Source organism: Malaclemys terrapin, chromosome 5 (genome assembly GCF_027887155.1).
Source record: "Malaclemys terrapin pileata isolate rMalTer1 chromosome 5, rMalTer1.hap1, whole genome shotgun sequence".
NCBI lineage: Eukaryota > Metazoa > Chordata > Testudines > Emydidae > Malaclemys > Malaclemys terrapin.
The window spans coordinates 52,604,013-52,623,400 of NC_071509.1; the positions used below are offsets into that span (position 1 = coordinate 52,604,013).

General features: G+C 44.3%; 1 protein-coding gene across 2 annotated transcripts in view; it reads left to right on the top strand.

The window, feature by feature from the left end:
* The first annotated feature begins 724 nt into the window (after window positions 1-724).
* The window catches only part of KIT (KIT proto-oncogene, receptor tyrosine kinase), a 74,387-nt gene continuing 55,723 nt past the window's right edge, over window positions 725-19,388 (top strand). For both annotated transcript variants that reach the window (XM_054030840.1, XM_054030841.1), the window contains exon 1: window positions 725-852. In XM_054030840.1, the coding sequence (XP_053886815.1) occupies window positions 789-852 (64 nt within the window). In that variant the 5' untranslated portion in view covers window positions 725-788. The remainder of the gene's footprint in view (window positions 853-19,388) is intronic.

Genomic DNA, 19,388 nt, shown 5'->3' on the forward strand with positions numbered 1-19,388 from the left:
TCGTTTCTGTAAAGACTTTCCCCCTTGTTTTCACTGTGGCAGAGATATTTGATCCCATAGTATGACAGGTTCTTGCTTAAAGGAAAGTGATTTTGTTTAGCTGTAGCTCTTTTTATTAAGGAAGGAGCTCTCTCGCTAGGGCCCAATCCTGCCCAGCGCTCCCTGCAGGCTAACGCTGGTGTAGAGAAGTCCCACGGAGGCTACACGCAGGATTGACGCCGATCCTACCTATTAATATACCCCATCCCCATCGCCTTCAGTTCACTATGAGTACTGGAGCTTAAATCTATGACTAAACTGCTGGCTGGTCGCTTCTCCATGCGGCCCAGCTGTAGCGTCCCCGCCGCGTGCATTAGGCGGGCTCCCGGGACACTGTCCCCCCTTCTCTAGCGTCTGAAGTCAATTCCCGTTAATTTTGGTGCGCCTCTCGCTGACACACGGCGCCATCCCCCCGCCCACCGCAGAGTTTCTGGCCCGCCTGGGCATCAGCTGAAAGGGAGGGAACGGCCCTGGAACCGGGTGAGGCTCGGAGGCACTGAAGGCCCCCAGCCAAGAAGCCCGAGAGAGCACCGGGCAGGGCTTGCCTGAGCCGCCCGGGACTGGGATCCGGGAGGGGGGGGGGGCAGGACAGAGGCGTGGCTGGAGGAGGAGCAGGTTGGGGATGGTGGAGGCTCTGCGCTCCCGGCTCCCTCCCTCCCGCACTAGTGAGGTGTCAGTGCGCGCGGGAGGCTGGTGTCAGTGCTGGGAGCGAGGAGCGCAGCGCAGCGCAGGCAAGGCGCAGCGGCAGCATGAAAGGCTCCTACCTGGCCTGGGAGCTGGCGGGCGCTGTGCTGCTGCTGAGCTTTCCAACAGGTGGGACTGTGCCGCGTGGTCTAGTCGCTGCTGGGGGGTCCGCGCTGCACAGCTCGCTTCGTGTGCAGGGGGAGACGGTGCGCTGCTCCCAGAAGCGAGTGAGGGGAGGGAAGGGGCAGCACTCATCCAGCTTCTCCCGCTGGTACTTGGGCTGTGCAGTCGCCGGTGAGGGGCTAGCAAAGCTCTTGCACCTCAGCTTCCAGAGCAGCGCTGGGACAGGTAGGGCTGGTAGCAGTGCAGTGCCGGGGTGCGTGGAGGCGTTCGTGGAGAATTGCAAACACTTATTTCTGCTCCTCTGCCTAGGGGTGCTTGAACAATTTGTGTAGTGGGGTAGGGGGATGGGGAGATGGTACTGAGAGCCATTGACCATAAACGCAGCACCTATGCCTCTGCCGGGGAAGGAAAGTCTGGTTTTCTTACCCCCACTCCATTGATAAAGATTGACCAGCTCGCCGCACCAGCTGTCTTTATTGTGAAAACTCTGGCGCTGTAACTAGGAGAAGCAGCGGCTCACACAAAGGACAGGTTCCTCGCATTACTTAGAGGTCCCTCCTGCTACAGGGGGCTGGGTATTTGTTGCATTGCATTGACTACTGACCTGAGTTTCAGTTGCACGAACTTTGGCAAGTCCTTGCATAGCTCGTCCTGCCAATGAATAGCTTGAGCGCGATTTTTGGAGACGCGTGAGCTCTCCTTGCCGCCCTCCAATGCCCAGTCTCGTTATGCTGCTGTAGTGCTTCCTGAAGTCAGGCTTGCATTGGTTTTGGAGGGGCAGCGTGGTAGCTTGATAGCCATTGCAGTGTCCGAATGGACTACTGTAAGGGAAGCAGAAACAATCACTGCTCCTGAGCAAATGGCAGCTGCATTTTTTGGTAATATTTCCTATTCAGGCGTGCGAATCAGGCTACACTACACGCGCCCTGGTATAAGTGCTTCCCACATCTAGGGAAGGGGTGTTAGTAGTTAATCCACCTTTTTGTTCTTGAGAGAAGTATTATCTGTCGGTGCGGGAGGGGTCTTGCATCTGCCCGGGTTGGGTTGTTTTGGCAGTAAACCGTCTGGTAATCAGTACAAAATGACTCTGTGGTCAGATGGCTGTTAAACAACAGAAATGGTAATGAGAAATACTTTCGAGAGCAGGAGTCCGGCTTTCAGCAGCAGAGGTGAAGGTGTAAGTGAAATGTAGTCTTCAGGGTTGTCGCTGGTTTCATTCATTTTACACAGATCATTTTGAGGGCACTGTTACATTGTTGAGTTTAGTAGAGCATCTCCCAGTCAGCGTATTTATGCATTTTGTCAGTCTTGTGAGAAACTTTTAATCACCTGTTCTTTCCAAGTAAGAATACCTGTCAAGCCCTCTTTTAAAGGAGGCTTTCTAGTTCTTGCACTGGCTTGTGGATTTTTAGGTCATTTCACTCATGCTGTGCCTAGTGAACTGGAGAACTGAGTTGATGGTACGGATGGGACAGCAACTATGCATGCTTGTCATGCCATTGTCATTCTAATTTATTGCCCTCTTTTGTTTGGACAGGTCACTCAGACTCAGGCACATAGCAATTCCTATCACCTTTATGCCGAGTTTTACCTGACTCTGCAGGTAGTCCTGCTGAAATAAATGGGACAACTTGCAGTAGAAGTAAAGTACTCAACATGAAAAAGGTGGCAGAATTAGTCTCAACTAGCATATGTGTGAAACCTGAGCAGTTGCCATCATCCGGATTTAGATTGTATAGGTCAGGCAATGTCAAACCCAACTCAAGCTACCGACGACAATCTGTCAGTACAGTAACTGTGATATATCAAGCTGACAAATTCAGGATTTCCCCATCAAAATATTTAATAAAAGATGTGTAAGGGAGAAACCATCAAATGTTCTCAGTGTCCTAAAATCATCCCTTGGATAACACTAATGATTTAAAGGAGTTGCACCAGGGATGAATTCAGCTCACTGTTGAAATCAAAATTGGAAACCTGACAACTTAAAACAATTGATTCCTCCCTCCCTTATCTTATTTGAAGCTAAGGTCTGGAGGGAAGCATGAAAATGAAAGGTGGTTGAACTTGCTCTCTCAATTCTTGAAAGTGGGGTCTTGCAAATAACTCTTTCTGGCCCAACGGTTCTTTAATTTATCCACAGTGGAACAGCCAAGAGAGAGAGAAAAAGAGACAGAGAGAGACTCTGTAGCCTGGTGGTTAGCACATTGGGAGCGGCCGTCTCCTTCCTCCATTTAATTTTGTAATTATTTAGCCACAGTGGAACAACTTCAACAGGACCGAGTGAGGGAGCCCCATATCAGAGTCTCCCATAGCTCAATGGTTAGGGCATTCACTTGAAGTAGCAGATCCCTTCCTATGGGGAATGTGAACCACCAGGGGTCTCCCACATCCCAGGTGAGTACCCTAAACACTGGGCTAAAAGTTATTATGAGGGAGGTTGTCCTCCTCCTGCCCTTCTTCCCCTTTTCCCCCAGCTTCTTGCAAAAAATGGCATAGGTGTGCAGCTGAGGGCTTGTCTACACTTACAGCGCTGCAGCAGCACCGGTGCAGCTGTGCCACTTAGGGATTGTCTATACTACCCACCGGATCGGCAGGCAGCGATCGATCCAGCGGGGTCGATTTATCGTGTCTAGTCGAGACACGATAAGTTAACCGCCAAGCGCTCTCCCGTCGACTCCAGTACTCCACTGGAGCGAGAGGTGCAAGTGGAGTCAACCGGAGAGCATCAGCAGTTGACTCACCACAGTGAAGACACCGCAGTCAGTAGATCTAAGTACGTCGACTTCCGTAGCTGAAGTTGCATAACTTAGATTGATTCCCCCCCAGTGTAGACCAGGCCTTAGTGAAGCTTCTCCCATCGGCATAGGGGTGGTAGCTATGTTGACAGGAGAAGCCACACCTCTGAGCGACATAGTTATATTGACACAAATTTGTAGTGTAGATAGGGTGACCAGATGTCCCGATTTTATAGGGACAGTCCCGATTTGGGGGTCTTTTTCTTATATAGGCTCCTATTACCCCCCACTCCCGTCCCGATTTTTCACATTTGCTGTCTGGTCACCTTAAGTGTAGACCAAGACTGAGAATCCCAAGTGGCCGGAGCAGCCCAGACAGGTGCCTGTCTCTGAGAAGGCTGGGCTTAGTATAAACCATTGGCTTGGTATCTCCCATTGGCTAGTTTAGGCAAGGCATCACCTGGCATGCTGGCTTTTGTGAATTGCATTCTAAGGTGCCTGTCTCTCCCCATTCATTGTATAGGGTGCATGGGTGCCAAACTCAGGCTTTGAGGCCCAATGATTTTCTAGGGACTTAAAAGTTAGGTGTGGTGAAGCTGAGCATGGCCTCGCCTAAGTTTCTAGCCCATATTTATTTACATTTATAAAATACCAGTTCAGTGCTCTAGTTCTGTTCAGAAATTACCTGGGTCAAAAGGGCCACAAAACCAACAACAAACAACCCCTCCCACAAGAGGTTACTCTCCAAACTTCTTGTAAGCATATACAAGATTATTATATTTAACTTCCCCTGATGTCTACTAACCTCCAGATACCATTTCTGATCCCAGACCGTCTTCTGGTTGTCCCTGACCTTCAAGTCAGCCTTTCCTTTCCTCAGGAAAAGCCTGGGAAAACAGGTCAGCCTTGCAACATGTCCTGAAGGTCACCAAATCAAGGCTCTTGTGTCAAGGAGTAGAAGGTGCAGGGGAGGTTATTTCTTTCTCTTGATTACTTACTTGATTAGATTCAGACACATTTTCTGGAATTATTTGCTTTGAATGGCACCTTAGATGAATTTACTAATATTGATGAGAAGTCAATTGTGAATGAGAATTAATGAATTAGAATGGGATGAGAAGTGAATAGTATGTAAGACTCACTATAGTAAAAATGTTTGTCTTTGGGTAAGTGTCTGTTTATATGTGTGTGTGTGTGTGGGGGGGGTGGTGTATGTGTGTGTCTGTGTTTTATATCGCACTTAATTTCTTTGTCAGATAGTCAAGAGTTTCTCTCCTCCCCTGCCTCTCCCTCACTTTTGCAAAAAGAGAATGAGTTGGTACAAAACTAAACTTTAATATGGTTTCTCCTGTGAAATTAAGCCATTCATGTCTTCAGCCCCTCGCTTCACTGCTGGTATTTTGTGCTCTTTCCCTGTCCTTGTGTTTTCTGCATCTCAGTTTAGTGCCACCTTCTCCCCTTGACTTATTTTTTTTTAGTTCATACACTCTTTTTGTGGGATGTTCTTTTAGAATCTTCAGGCTTCCCCTGAGGGGACTTGGACTCAACACTGCAACACCTTCTGTTTAGGTGCCCAGTAGAATTCACATCCCTGAGTTAGGCACCCTGTACAACGCATGACATAGAGTTAAGCATCTAAGAATGGAATCCACAAAAGTCAGCAAGCTTAACAGGGTACCACCTACACTAACCAATAGGAAATGCCAAGGAGAGAGGGGGTTTATAAGCCCTATCCTTCAGGCGCTTCTGTCTTGGCAGGTGGGAAGTGCCTCCCTCTGCTCAGGATTCACAGCTATGAACACTCTCCTGAAATTAGGCACCTAAACTTTCTCTTTAAAAATATTGAGGAGGTGGTGGCACCTTGCCTTATAACTTTTAGCCCTGTGGTTAGGACAGTCACCCAGAATGTGGAAGACCTAGGCTCAATTCACCCCTCTGCCTGCTGTAGAGACTTGAACTTGCGTCTTCTGCTCCCAAGAGAGTGCCCTAACCACAGAGCTGTGGAAAAGAGTGAGAATGAGTCTATAGCCCAGTGGTTATTGTAATCACCATGTGAGAGACCCAGGTTCCAGGCCTTCTGCTTCTGTGCATATTTAATTAATTATTTATATGCAGCGGAACAGTTTCAACAGGAGAGAATAAGAGAGACCAGCCCCAGAATACTCCACAGCCCAGTAGTGAGGGCCCTCTCCTGGGAGGGGATGACTCCAATTCTAGTCCTTTCTCCATATCAGGTTGGGTGGGAAATTGAACCAGGTCTCCCACATTGTGGATGACTGCCCTGACCACTGGGCTAAAAGTTATAAACAGGCCTGGAACTATCACCTCCTCCACTGTTTTGTGTGAGGCCTGATCATGTAAAACGGCTTTTGACAGTGTCCACAGGTTTTCCCCACAGGTAAGGTAAGCAGGGCCAGCTTCAGGATCGCACTGAGGCTTAGGCATGAGTTAGGCATCCACCTGAGGTGACTGCAGAGTGCACACTGTCACTGGCCGATTTTTGTAGGTGCTGAGGGGACTTTACCAGAGAAAATTTAGGCACCTAGGGACTTTAGATGCCGGCAGACGGCAGACGTGAGCAGGGTGTTTGAGGATCTACATTTTGGCACCTGAAGTGGCAGCTAGGTGCCAAAAATCCCTTTGTGGATCTAGCCCTTTTTTGTTATTCCTCCCACACTCCCTGGAAATCTTCTCATCCCGTTCACTCTGCTGCTATGTTTTGGCATGGTTCCTTTCAGAGCCCATCAACACTCTTATTCAGACAACTAAACAATAATATAAAGTGTGCCGTCTGCCTGGAAGGATGCGTGTCCATCTCCATTATGTTCCCAACGCCTGCCAGCCCCGGGGGAGAGAGACTGAGCTTGCTAAAAATTCACATGGACTGTTGCTAAGCTATTTGTTTGGCCCCTCAACCCATTTGATTCCCCAACTCTCCATTTCTGTGTTTGTTTTACCCCCATCTCCCAGCAATTCTGTTTGCGTTTTCCTCCCTTCCTCACAGCAGTGAGTATAGGTATGCGTCTCCTGCACATATCATTGCCTGAAGCGCTGCCAGGAGCAGAATGGAAATGTCAAGGATTGTGCAATACTGTACTTTTTTCCTGCCAGAGTCACTGGGAAACTGCTGTGATCATGTGACTACATTTGATTCCTCTAGGATTTATTCATTGCTGTGTAACAGAAAATGTGCAGGGTTTGGGAAGAAGCAGGATTTATATTCAAATCTAATTTAAATACTATTGATACAAATTGGTGACATTTCTGTGTGCTATTTTTCTAACACAGTGCCACTATTATTGACATAAATTATTCCAACTCTTAACACAATTAGGCTATGGTGAATCTTCCCATACTTTTCATTTTACTTCAGTAACTTCTTATAAATTGTATTGTTTCAACAATATTTCCTGCACATATGTAGATCAGAGGTATAAGTATTACTCAGTTTTACAGATGGAGAAACTGAGGCAGAAAGGTTGTGACTTGACCTACGTTGAACACTAAGCCGGGGCAAAGTCTGGAATAGACTTCTAGGAATGAAATCCTAGCCCCATCAAACGGAAGAATTTCAACCTAGCTTGACTTCCAGTTCTCTTCTGTGGCCTAATGCTGCCTCTCTATTCTGTATATTCTATTGTTTAATTTAATACAATGTATACATTTGTTGTAATTACTGTATAACTCTTTGTAGATTCAAAATATTTTAAATATTTTGTAACAAATCTATCATTCAGTTAGACTAAACATAAAATGCTATGTATTTATATTTTGAAGAAAAGTTTCTTTGCACCCTGAGTTTTCAGTAAATAATCTGAAAAAATCTTAAGGTAAGAAATCTGGGAAAAAAACAGAACTTCAAAGCATCAAAGAGGCTCAACAACATATTTATATACAATACATGACAGAAGGTCTATTATGATATTGGTCTGGTAAGGAGAGACAGTAGTTGCTCAAGGTTAAACCACTTTTGGGCTGTCCTGCACTCTTCACTGATGAAGGTAAATGCATGAGAGATGAAGCCATTGCACATTATCTTTCTCAATGTATATATGCACACGTTATTTTACAGATGTTGTTTTTCTTTTTAGTGTAGTACAAACATCTTCCAGGATTTTGACTCACTTCCTCAAGTCTCTTTCAGCTGTTTAAAAAAGGACAAGAGGAAATGAGTTCTAATATCCTGAAAATAATTTTTACTTTAAGTAGTCTTCAGTGTGGCACAATTTTTCATTTTATGTATAGCTCTTTGCCTTGTTTTTGCTCATTAGTATTTAGGGTGACCAGATAACAAATGTGAAAAATTGGGACGGGGGTGGGGGGTAATAGGAGCCTATATAAGAAAAACACCGAAAAATCGGGACTGTCCCTATAAAATCGGGACATCTGGTCACCCGATTAGTGTTCTACCTGATTCCCCCACCTCCCAAAATTGTTGTTCTGTTCCTCAGTGTTCTGATTATTGTTCAGTTTATGGCAAAAGCTGAATTGCAGCTGAAGGTGAAAACCCAGTCTTCTATTTAAACCTTTCTCTCATTCCAAAGCTTTTGTTCATTATTTAAAATCAAACTCTGACGAGAATGCACAGAACTAGTTAGAAAACTGATTAAAACAACTCTCTTGCTTTGCTATTTTTACTGTTGGGGTATTTTGTTTTATTTATGAATTTTAAGAGACTGGAAGGGTGTTCAAAAGGGCACTTAGGCACCTAACTGCTATTAAAAGCCAATTCTGCAAACAGTCATGCATGTGTTTAACTTTACACATGAGTAGTCTCATTGGCTTGGGATCTGACACCGGAAATTGAAATGTATTGTTTGCTCACTGGCTAAGATTGCTGCAGTTTTTCATAAAGGGATAAAAGAGTAGTGTAAACATCTGTATTTGAAGAGTGAATGTGACATATTTTCAGGGTTACAATAATTAGAAGGTACAGTAAATGTTAATCTCTTAGTGGATTTATTCTTTGATATTTTGATGGATTACTCCAAAAAGTAGGTTACCCAATAAATGTTTTGTTTTTGATCTTTTCTAATGCAGATACACAATAAATAACTCTGTATTGCTCTTCACAAATCACCTGAGGGCAACTTAACTAAAATTAAGCGCTATTTAATAACATAATCAACCACACATTTCTGTAGTTTTGCATTTGAAAACATCAAGTGATTAGCATTTGAAATCTCAGCCAACAGCTGAGTACAGAATCATGAAATAGAACTACTAAATACTTGATACTGGGAAAACTTCAGTGGATAAATGGGGTAACTGTAGTGATAGATATGAGTGGTGAAGGGAACATAGGTTGATGATGCACAAGCTTACGAAGATAAAGCTGACTTGTGTTTGTTTTTGAGAGCTTTGTAAGTGAAATTTGAGAATTTAGATTTGAATCAGATAGGCTGTTACTTTCCATATTAGTGCTTATTGGAAGCATGATAAATGAGTTATAATGGTTGGGCAGAGAGATGACAAAGGTGTTTTTTGACCAACATTTCCTTCTGTTTTCTGTCGGTAGTAGTCTCAACCTGGCAATGTTCCACATATGGTGAACTGGTGTATTCCTCATGGCATATAGTGGACTGTTAACAAGTGAACGTCCTGATACAAATGCTGAGTTGAAGAACCTGAGCTGGATGGCTTTAAAGAGGAACTTCACTAGTAATCTCCTGTCATTCAGAAAACTAAGGAGTTGTAAGGGAAAAAGCTCCAAATTAAGTGTAAAACACTCAGAAACAAATGTTGTTTTGCATATTGCCAACCTTAAACATTCAAAAATCATATTTACAACCCAAATCATGATATTCCCTTATAAATCACTTTTTTTTTCAAATAATGCATTTTGAGTTTTCTATTTTTCTGGTTTCTGAGCTTCTAGGGTGCCATTAGTAATATTCTCAAGTTTTCCTCTGAAAGCTAGAAACTTGCAAATTTTCGTAATGAAAGCCAAAACTCACATTCACATGACTCCAGGAGGTGGGGCTGTTTTTTTTCTTAAATCCAAATATCGCAAGACTCATAAATATTCGGAGAGTAGGCACCACTGCGTTTTGACTACTTGCAGTATGACTATTTGGCTTAAAGGGAGTTGGATAGGAAGGACAAAACTGTTGTTAAACCCAGGAAGCTGGCTAGCAAGGCAACACAGATGTGGAATAGAAGCATTCTTTTGATGGTTGGAAAAGCATAATTTTGTAACTTAGAAATGTCACATTAACTTCAGCAAAATTAATGTTTCTTCCCCATAGGGTGGTAGGCTTTTTTATTTTATTTATTTATTTATTTGTAGCACAGAATCTCAAGGCTTCCTATTCCATAACTAATTTCCAGGTATTGTACAATGCATTGCTAATTTGTTCTTTAATTCTGATATCTTCACAGCTATGTTAATATTATATTGAAAGAGTGTATTACAGTGCAGTAAAAAGAGGACAAATTGAGGGAATAAAAATAGCTGGACACTTTCAAGTGCCACCCATAAAGCACACTCCATCCATGCAAGATACCAATATGGGATGCCACTTACACTGGAGCAATTGTATTAATTCAAATTGCAGTTGTGGCAGGAAGCCCGCCTTGTGCATATCCATGACTCTCTTCTGAAGTACTGGGAAACTTGAAGTTTCCCTCCTCCTAGATCAAAACCTATCCCTCCTGCTTGAAGACAAGGAGCACTGGCCTGAGCAAGAGGAATGACCCAGGTAGCCTGTAGTCCAGAAGTAGAGTGTGCTTCCACCACTTCAAAACCTTGCTTAACAGAGGACCGTGTGTGTGTAGTCGGGAGGCTCCTGCTACCAACCCAGTAGGGCTCTTGACTGAGATGGCAGATGTACACACACGACACAGGATCCTTTGCTGGATGAGTGAGGCTACAGTCTTCCTCTTTCTGGGTTGGACTACAGCCTCCCTAAGGACAGAGCAGTGTGCCGGAGAAGAGGAGGGAGGTCTCAGCCTCCCTGAAGAGGAGCAACAGTGGGTCCTCTGGCCCCACCTTTACAGCAGACAGATCTCGTGGCCTCTTCTATTACCGCCATTCCAAGCAGGCGGTGGGGCCATGGTGGAGATGGCCTGTATGGGATGTCCGTAGGATCCCAGATTGTATGCAGAGCTGGACTAGGGAAGTGTAGTACACAATATATACACTGTGTAGACTATGAGCTCGAGGGGGCTTGCAGATGTGTGGTAAAATTGGGATTGAGCCATGAGCTAATGAAACAAACTGTTGGTTACAAAAAAAGCACAGCCTTTGACTACGTGACATTAAGCAAATATAAATGGTGACTCTCTCACAAAGAGATCTCTTCAAAGACTGTCTAAAATTTATTTGCATTCGTGTTTGGCTACATTGCAGTCATTTGCTTTTTGAATACAAGGGCCAGATTTGGAAGTGTTTACACCAGTGTAAATCCATAGTAATTCCTTTGAATAAATGAAGCTACACTGGAGTAAGTGGCGGTCAGAATCTGTTTCACTGCCTCTTTAATTTTGCCAAAGATGAAAATACCTCTAGCTAGATAGCACAAAGGTAGGTGTGTTTATAAGCGGATGGACAAGTAGATGTAAAAATAAACAAGCAATAAATACTGACTAATTAGATTCCTGCCATGTCTTGTGCAAAACATATCACCTGTTTCTATGACATGGCACTTTCTATGGGCAACTACCTACAATCAACTCTGCATAAGCAATTAAACTGTGCATAGAAAAATAAATCTCTTAGAGGATTGTGTTAATATATTAGGAAAGTAAAGACAACTTTGCACGTAATATATATAAATGACTTATTTGTAATATATGCTGACATCTGAGATAAAAGTTAAAATGTGAGGTTTAGTTGTTATATTTCCTTGTCAAAAGTAGGAAGAAATATGACAGATTGTCAGAAATGCATCTGACTCACTATCTGTATGACACTTCCAAAACCAAATTTTACACAGATTTTACCGAATTCTAGAACGACTACATGAAGCAGGTTTTGCTAACCATGGTATAAATTCCGGAGATGCTGCCAACCAGCAGCTAATCTGCCCTACATAGTGTTTCCTGGCCACAAATCATAAAAAATATATACTAGAGCAATATGTACAAAGGCATTTCTATAGACCTAAGTACAAAGAGATGCCCCTCTTAAAAATATGTATACACAAGTTGGTAGAAGAGTTTAGTCTTAGAGTGAACACCAAGAAATGGGTAGCGACATCCCAAATATTAGCAAAGTTTATGAATATTTAGAAAATGGAAATATATATAAAGAGTATTCAGAACTATATAAAAATTTTCAAACACAGATGCAATGAAGAAAATTTGTTGACATGGGCAATTAAATGCGGAAACAAACAAAAACTTGGTGTCATATAGATGCATTATATGCAAGTGTGATGTCTTTCATAATGTGGTAATGGAGCCATGTGAGTATCTTAGGCCTTGGGTACACTTGGGAATTCACAGAGCTGCCGTGGCGTGGAGTACATACAGCTCTCGCAGCGCTGTATGTACTCCACCTCTCCGAGGGGAGTAGCTTGCAGCACTGCGAGCGAGCGTGCAGGGCTGCAGGCGCTGATTATACTGGCGCTTTACAGCGCTGCACTCGCTGCGCTTGGGGGGGGGGGCGTTTTCACACCTCTGAGCACAGCAAGTTGCAGCGCTGTACAGCACCAGTGTAGCCAAGGCCTAAGATAGGTCATGACTAAAACAACATTTTGTAATCAATATACACTAATGTCATGAGTCTGGGTCTGGGTCTTTCTTGTGTCAATTTTTTCACTAAATGAAAACTGAACCTAAAAGCATAAAGCATATAACATATAGTGTGGCTTATTCATTGCTGTAATTTTGTTGAAAAAATTAATACAAAATAAAATATGTAGCGATAGTAAAAAGCTTTGGTCCTCTAATGTGGTATTTAATGTGGTCCAATGTAGGAGTAATATAATTATACCGTTATTGGTATCCTTTTCCCCTTTGAAGGCGCTGCATAGATGACTACCAGTGCTCCTTTAATGAAATTGCTACCATTTGATAAAGTTGCTGCCACGGCTTGAAATAATAATCATTCACATTGCCAAAAATCCTACGTTTCCTTCCTTAATTGAGCTTTTTCCAAATAACCATTGATTCCAATTGCAATCCGAGGGGAAAAAACTACATGCTCCAAGTTTTTTCACTTGCCTTTGTTGAAACTACCTTTTCACAAAAATCCAGAAAGCAACATTTCGAGCTTGTGCTCATTACAAGAAACATTCTTTTAAAATGGAAACTGAATGAAAAGATAATGTACTTTTTAAAGTAAATGTCACCAAAAAAGCGTAAGAGGAGATCGAAAATCCATTAAGCAAATTGACCAGCAAATGTTGTGATGAATGAAAAACAGAATTTGAATAAACTAATTTTGTCCATTAGCATGCTTTTCAATCCATTTTAATTGTTCTGTCTTAATTATTTTGTATTTTGTTTATTTAAATGTATAATGGCTGCAAAAAATAACTATTGGAGCAATTAGTTGATTAGCAATTTAGAAAACTAGAGTAAAAAGAAAACAATACATTAGAAGGTAATGTCATTCTAGAGGACATGTAAAATATCAAATTTTACATGTTACTGCAAGCAAATATTTTATTTGGGTGAATGCATGTTTATATTCACTACAGATCTGTACTGTTGTACATTTTAGTAAGAATTAACCATTTAAATTGTTTTAAGTTCAGACATTCTTTCTAACCAGATTTAGTCCAGTTGTGCATCAGGATTAATTCTGTTTAACACAGCATCATTGAAAGATTGCTACCACAAAATCTCCATTCATTGTTGTAGAAGACTACTGTGTGTACCTAGAATGCTTTGTTGCTATTGTAATTATTGAGACTGCTCAGTGCTGGAGTATACCATACCCCAGTAGCATGCTAGGTGTACTGCAACTCAAGAGAAGCAATGCAGGTACTTCAGCAGCTAGGCATTCTAGGCAGTCTAATTGAGAGTTAAGACTCTTCAGGCCTGGGGTGCCCTCTCCAGTCCAGTCTCTATACAAGCAAACCAGAACTTGCAGGTTTCCAGGCCAGGCTCATTTAATGTCTCTCACTGGGGACCCTACGCACTGGCTCCCTACCCAGTTGCTGCTGCTCCGCTCCCTCATAAATCTTGCACAGACCTGCACTCAGCTGTAACGTCTGGCAGTCACAGCCTGTTCCCCCCCATGGAAGCTCTGCATGCAGTTACTGGGATTCTGCTCTGCATCCAGCTTCTCTGTAGTTTCTGGCTTGCTACGCAGCCACTGCTTTCCAACAGGGCCCAGCCACCTCATTGGAGCACTCGGTTGGGGGTTTTACAAGTAATACCTTAATTCTTGTCACCATCAGCGCCTTTCATTGTGTTCCTATTCAGTGTGTTAGGTTTAAAAGATAAGGGAGTTAATGTTAAAAGACAGAGATTGTTGAAGACTCTGGCTGTGTCTACACTGCCACTTTGAGTGAAAAAACCTTTGTCGTTCAGGGGTGTGAAAAAACACCCCCCTGAGTGACAAAAGTTTTAGTGCTGAAAAGCGCCAGTATAGACAACGCTTTATCACTGGGAGCCACACTCCTGGCGATAAAACTACTACCGCTCGTTCGGGGTGGGGGTTTTTTATTGCCGGGAGAGCTCTCCCCTGGCGATAAAGTGTGTCTGCACTGCCCACGTCACAGCGCAGCTGTGGCCGTGCTGTGTTGTGGGTAGTGTAGACTAGGGTTACCATTCGTCCGGATTTACCCGGACATGTCCTCCTTTTTGTGCTAAAAATAGCGTCCGGGGGGAATTTGTAAAGCACTCACAATGTCCGGGATTTCCCCCCTCCCCCGGAGCGGCTGGGAGGGCTGCAGGAAAGTCCCGGGCTGGACTCCGGAGCAGCTGGAGAGGAGCTCCGCCCTGCATTCTGAGCAAGTGTCTCAGCACAAAGTGCAGCCCTCCCCTTTTGCAACTGGGAGCGGTTACTGCCATGCAGCGTAGCAAAACGGGAGCGAGAGCACTTTGTGCTGATACAAGGGCAGCTCTCCCCTGCAACCCGGTCCGGGCCAGGGACCGGGTTTTGTTGTGCAGGGCCAGGGACCGGGTTTTGTTGTGCTGGGGAGCTTAGCCACGTGTCCGGCTCGCACAGAGCCCAACACCCTGTTCTGAGCAGCAGGGTAAGGGGGGCAGGAGAAGGGGCAGGGAGGTTCTGGAGGGGGCAGTCAAGAAACGGGGGGGGCTTTTTGGGGGGAGTGGAGAAAGTTTTGGGCAGTCAGGGTACAGGTAGGGGGTAGGGTCCTGGTGGGCAGTTGGGGGGGGGTCTTAGGAGGGGGCAGTTAGGGGACAAGGAACAGGGAGTCTTAGGTAGGGGGTGGGGTTCTGGAGGGAAGTTAGGAGCAGGGGTCCCAGGAGGGGGCAGTCAGGGGACAAGGAGCGGGGGGGTAGGGGGCTGGGAGTTCTGGGGGGGAGCTGTCAGGGGGCAGGAGTGGGGAGAGGGATCGGAGCAGTCAGGGGACAGGGAGCAGAGGGGTTTAGATGGGTTGGAAGTTCTGGGGGGGGCTGTCAGGGGGCAGGAGTGCGGAGAGGGATCGGAGCAGTCAGGGGACAGGGAGCAGAGGGGTTTAGATGGGTTGGGAGTTCTGGGGGGGAACTGTCAGGGGGCAGGAGTGGGGAGAGGGATCGGAGCAGTCGGGACAGGGATCAGAGGGGTTTAGATGGGTTGGGAGTTCTGGGGGGGGCTGTCAGGGGGTGGGGAGTGGTTGGATGGGGCGTGGGAGTCCCAGGGGTCTGTCTGGGGGTGGGGGTGTGGATAAAGGTTGGGGCAGTCAGGGGACAAGAGGCAGGGAGGCTTAGATAGTCCTGGGGGGCAGTTAGGGGCAGGGGTCCCAGGAGGGGGTAGTCAGGGGACAAGGAACGGGGGGAGGGTTGGGAGGTCAGGGGGGGCGGGAACTGGGAGGGGCAGGGGCGGGGCTAGGGCGGGGCTTCTCCCGTCCTCTTTTTTGCTCGCTGAAATATGGTAACCCTAGTGTAGACATACTCCAAGCCCAAGTTTCATAAACATCAGTACCTATGTTAATCTTATCCTGTTGTCCTTCCCTTAGTGACCATGAGCATTCAAGAATTCAAAACTTCAATACAACTATTAAAGAAGTAGCTCAGGAGCACCATTATTTGGAATAAGCATGATCAACATATACTAACTTTGTTAAATATGTTGGACAACAAATACTTCGTTCTGGAGAAAGATTAGTCTGATTTGTGCAGCTTCTGCAACATGTGTTTGGTGACAGCAATGAAAAGGTTGAGTTTTCAACCTTGCCTTCTAAGGCTTGGTCTACACTAGCAACTTAAGTTGGGGCTAGGCTACAGTGGCAAAGTTAAAGCGCTGTCGCGGCAGAGAATGTAGAAATGTAGGGCTGGAAGGGACCTGGAGAAGTCATCAAGTCCAGACTCCTGTGCTGAGACAGGACCAAGGAGACCATCAATGAGAGGTGTTCTTTCAACCTGTTCTTAAATACCTGCAATGATGGGGATTCCACATTCTCTCTTGGAATCCTATTCCAGTGTGTAACTATCCTTATATTAAGAAAGATTTTCCTAATATCTAACCCAAGTCTTCCTTGCTGCAGATTAAGCCCATTATTTCTTGTCTGGCTTTCAATCCTCTTTATAACAGCCCTTTACATATTTGAAGAGTGTTATCAAGTTCCTACTCAGTCTTTTTTTCTCAAGACTAAATATTCCTAGTTTTTTAAACCTTTCTTTATACATCAGGTTTTCTAAACCTTTTATCATTTTTGTTGCTCTTCTTTGGAGTCTCTCCAATTTTTCCACATCTTTCTTAAAGTGTGGTGCACAGAATTGGCCTCACCCATGCCCAGTAGAGTAGGACAGTTACCTCCCATGTCTTGCATATAACACTATTGTTAATAAACCCAAGAATATTAGCCTTTTTCACAATTTAATCATGTTCAATTTGTGATCCACTATAACCCCAGATCCTTTTCAACAGTACTACTGCCTAGCCAGTTATTCCCCATTTTGTAGTTGTGCATTTGATTTTTCCTTCCATAGAGTAGTACTTTGAACTTTTCTTTATTGAATTTCATCTTGTCAATTTCAGACCAATTCTCCAATTTGTCGAGGTTGTTTTGATTCCTAATACTGTCCTCCTATGAGCTTGCAATTCCTCCCAGCTTGGTGTCATCCGCAGATTTTATAAGCATACTCTCTCTACTTCATTATCCAAGTAATTAGTGGAAATATCGAATAGTATCAGATCGAGGACTGACTCCTGTGAGTGTTCACTAGATACATCCTCAGTTTGACAGCAAACCAGTGATAATTACTCATTGAGTACGGTCTTTCAATCAGTTGTGTACCCACCATATGGTAATTTCCCTAGTTTGCTTATGAAAATGTCATATGGGGCTGTGTCAAAAGCCTTACTAAAATCAAGATATATCATATCTACTACTTCCTCCCTATCCACTGGGCCAGTAACCCTTTCAAAGAAGGAAATTAGGTTGATTTGGCATGATTTGTTCTTGACAAATTCATGTTGGCTATTGCTTATAATTTTTTTTTCCTTTTGGTGCTTACAAGTTGATTAATAATTTTATTCAGTATCTTTCCAGGTATTGAAGTTAGGCTGACTAGTCAGTAATTCCCTGGGTCATCTTTTTTCCCCATTTTTAAAGATAAATACTAATTTTCTCCAATACTCTGGGATCTCACCTGTCCTCCAAGAGGTCGCAAAAATAATTGCTCACAGTTCCAAGATTCCTTCTGCTAGTTCCTTAGGATGAATTTCATCAGGCTTTGCCAATTTGAATACTTCGTTAATATTAATTGTGTTGAGTATCTGGTCACTTTTGAGTGAAGACAAAAGCAAAATAGGCATTAAATATCTCAGCCTTCTTGATGTCATCAGTTATTAGCTGTCCTTCCCCGCTAAGTAAAGGACCTACACTTTCCTTCATATGTCTCCTGTTCCTAAAATATTTAAAGATCATCTTCTTGCATTTTATGTCTCTTGTTAGGTGTAACTCATTTTTTGCTTTAGCCTTCCTGTTTTTTGTCCGTACATGCGTATACTATTCTATTGTACACCTCCTTAGCAATTTGTCCATATTTCCATTTTTTGTAGGATTCCTTTTTTATTTTCAGGTAATTAAAGAGCTACTGATGGAGTCATATTGGCCTCTTACTATTCTTTCTTTCCTTTGCATTGGGATAGTTTGCAGTTATGTCTTTAATATTCTGTCTTTGAGAAACTGCCAGCTCTCCTGAGCTCCTTTATCCCTTCGATTTTCTTCCCATGGGAGCTTACCTACCGGTTCTCTGAGTTTGTTAAGCTCTGCTTTTTTGAAGTCCATTGTCAATATACTACCATTCTCATTCCTTTCTTTCCTTAGAACAATGAAATCTACCATTTCATGATCATTTACCCCCAAATGGCGTTCCACCTTCAGATTTGCACCCAATTTTTCCCTCTTTATCAGAATGAAATTTAAGGGTATGTCTGCACTGAAAAAAAAAAAAAAGAAAGGAAGGAAGACAAAAAGATGACCCATGACAATGAGTTTCAGAGTCCAGGTCAACTGACGGGCTTCTGGGGATTATGCTATGGGACTATAATAGCAGAGAGGGGGGAAAGTCTCGGAGCCCAGGCTCTGGACCGAGCCCAAATGTCTGCATGGCTATTTTTAGACCGATAGCATGATCCTGTGTCTGTTGACCTGGGCTCTGAGATTTGCTGCTAGGGTTTTGTTTTGTTTGTTTGTTTGCAGTGTAGACATACCCTAAAATGGCTGCCTCCCTGGTTGCTTCCTCCATCTTCTGAAACAGGTAGTTCTTCAGAGTCCCCTTCAACAGCCCCCCTTTCCCCGCAGAGGGATTCCTTTTTAAAGACTCATTTAACTTTTAATTTCCAGCCCTTTCTTATCTTAATCACCCTGCCTTTGTTTGTAAACAAAACACTGACTCCCTGCCCCAGGGGCACAAGCTGGGAGCAGCACCTCTTCTCTGGAGAACTCACATTCCACAGTGGGGCTAGGACATGTGTCAAAACTCCGGGGTGGGGGAGCAGAGGGGAGGCAGAAGGCTCCCCCCCATGTCCCCTCTAAATAGCATCCCTGCATCTCTTCCCAATCCTCCTTCTCGAAAACAGCATCCCATGGTCAAGGAATTGAAAGCCCTTCCAATAACACCATCTGCACAATCAGGCATTCATCTCTGGAATAAATGTGTCCCTGCCTGGGCCCTTATCCTCAACTGGGAGGATGGACAAGAACACCACTTTAACCCCCAACTCCTTCACCCTTGTTCCCAGAGCCCTGTAGTCACTGCTGATCTACTCAGGGTCATACCTGGTAGTATCATTAGTGCCCACTGGGATGAGCAGCATGGAGTAGTGGTCAGAGGGACAGATGAGCCTCAAGAACCTTTCTGTAATGGCTTGGATGTGGGCTTCAGGCAGGTAGCACACCTCCCAGGACTTTGTCAGGTCAGCAAATGGATGCCTCCATTCCCCTCAGAAGGGAGTCCTTGCCCACCAGCATTCTGTGCCTCTTCCTCTTGGTGCAGTGGCCGTTCAGTGTTTCAGTCTTGCGGCTGGTGGCTCCTCCTCTTCAGACATTGGGATCTGCCCCTCTCTGCCTGTTTCCAATATATTCTACTGGTTCTTGACCATGATGGATGGGGAACCTGGGTAGGGGTGGAGCACTGTCTACTCCCCAAGTGGCCAGAAGCCAGTTTCCTCCTCGTAGAGCAGCTGGTTCTCCTTCCTCTTGTGCTGCTGTAGTTACCTGTAGTTAGCTAACATCC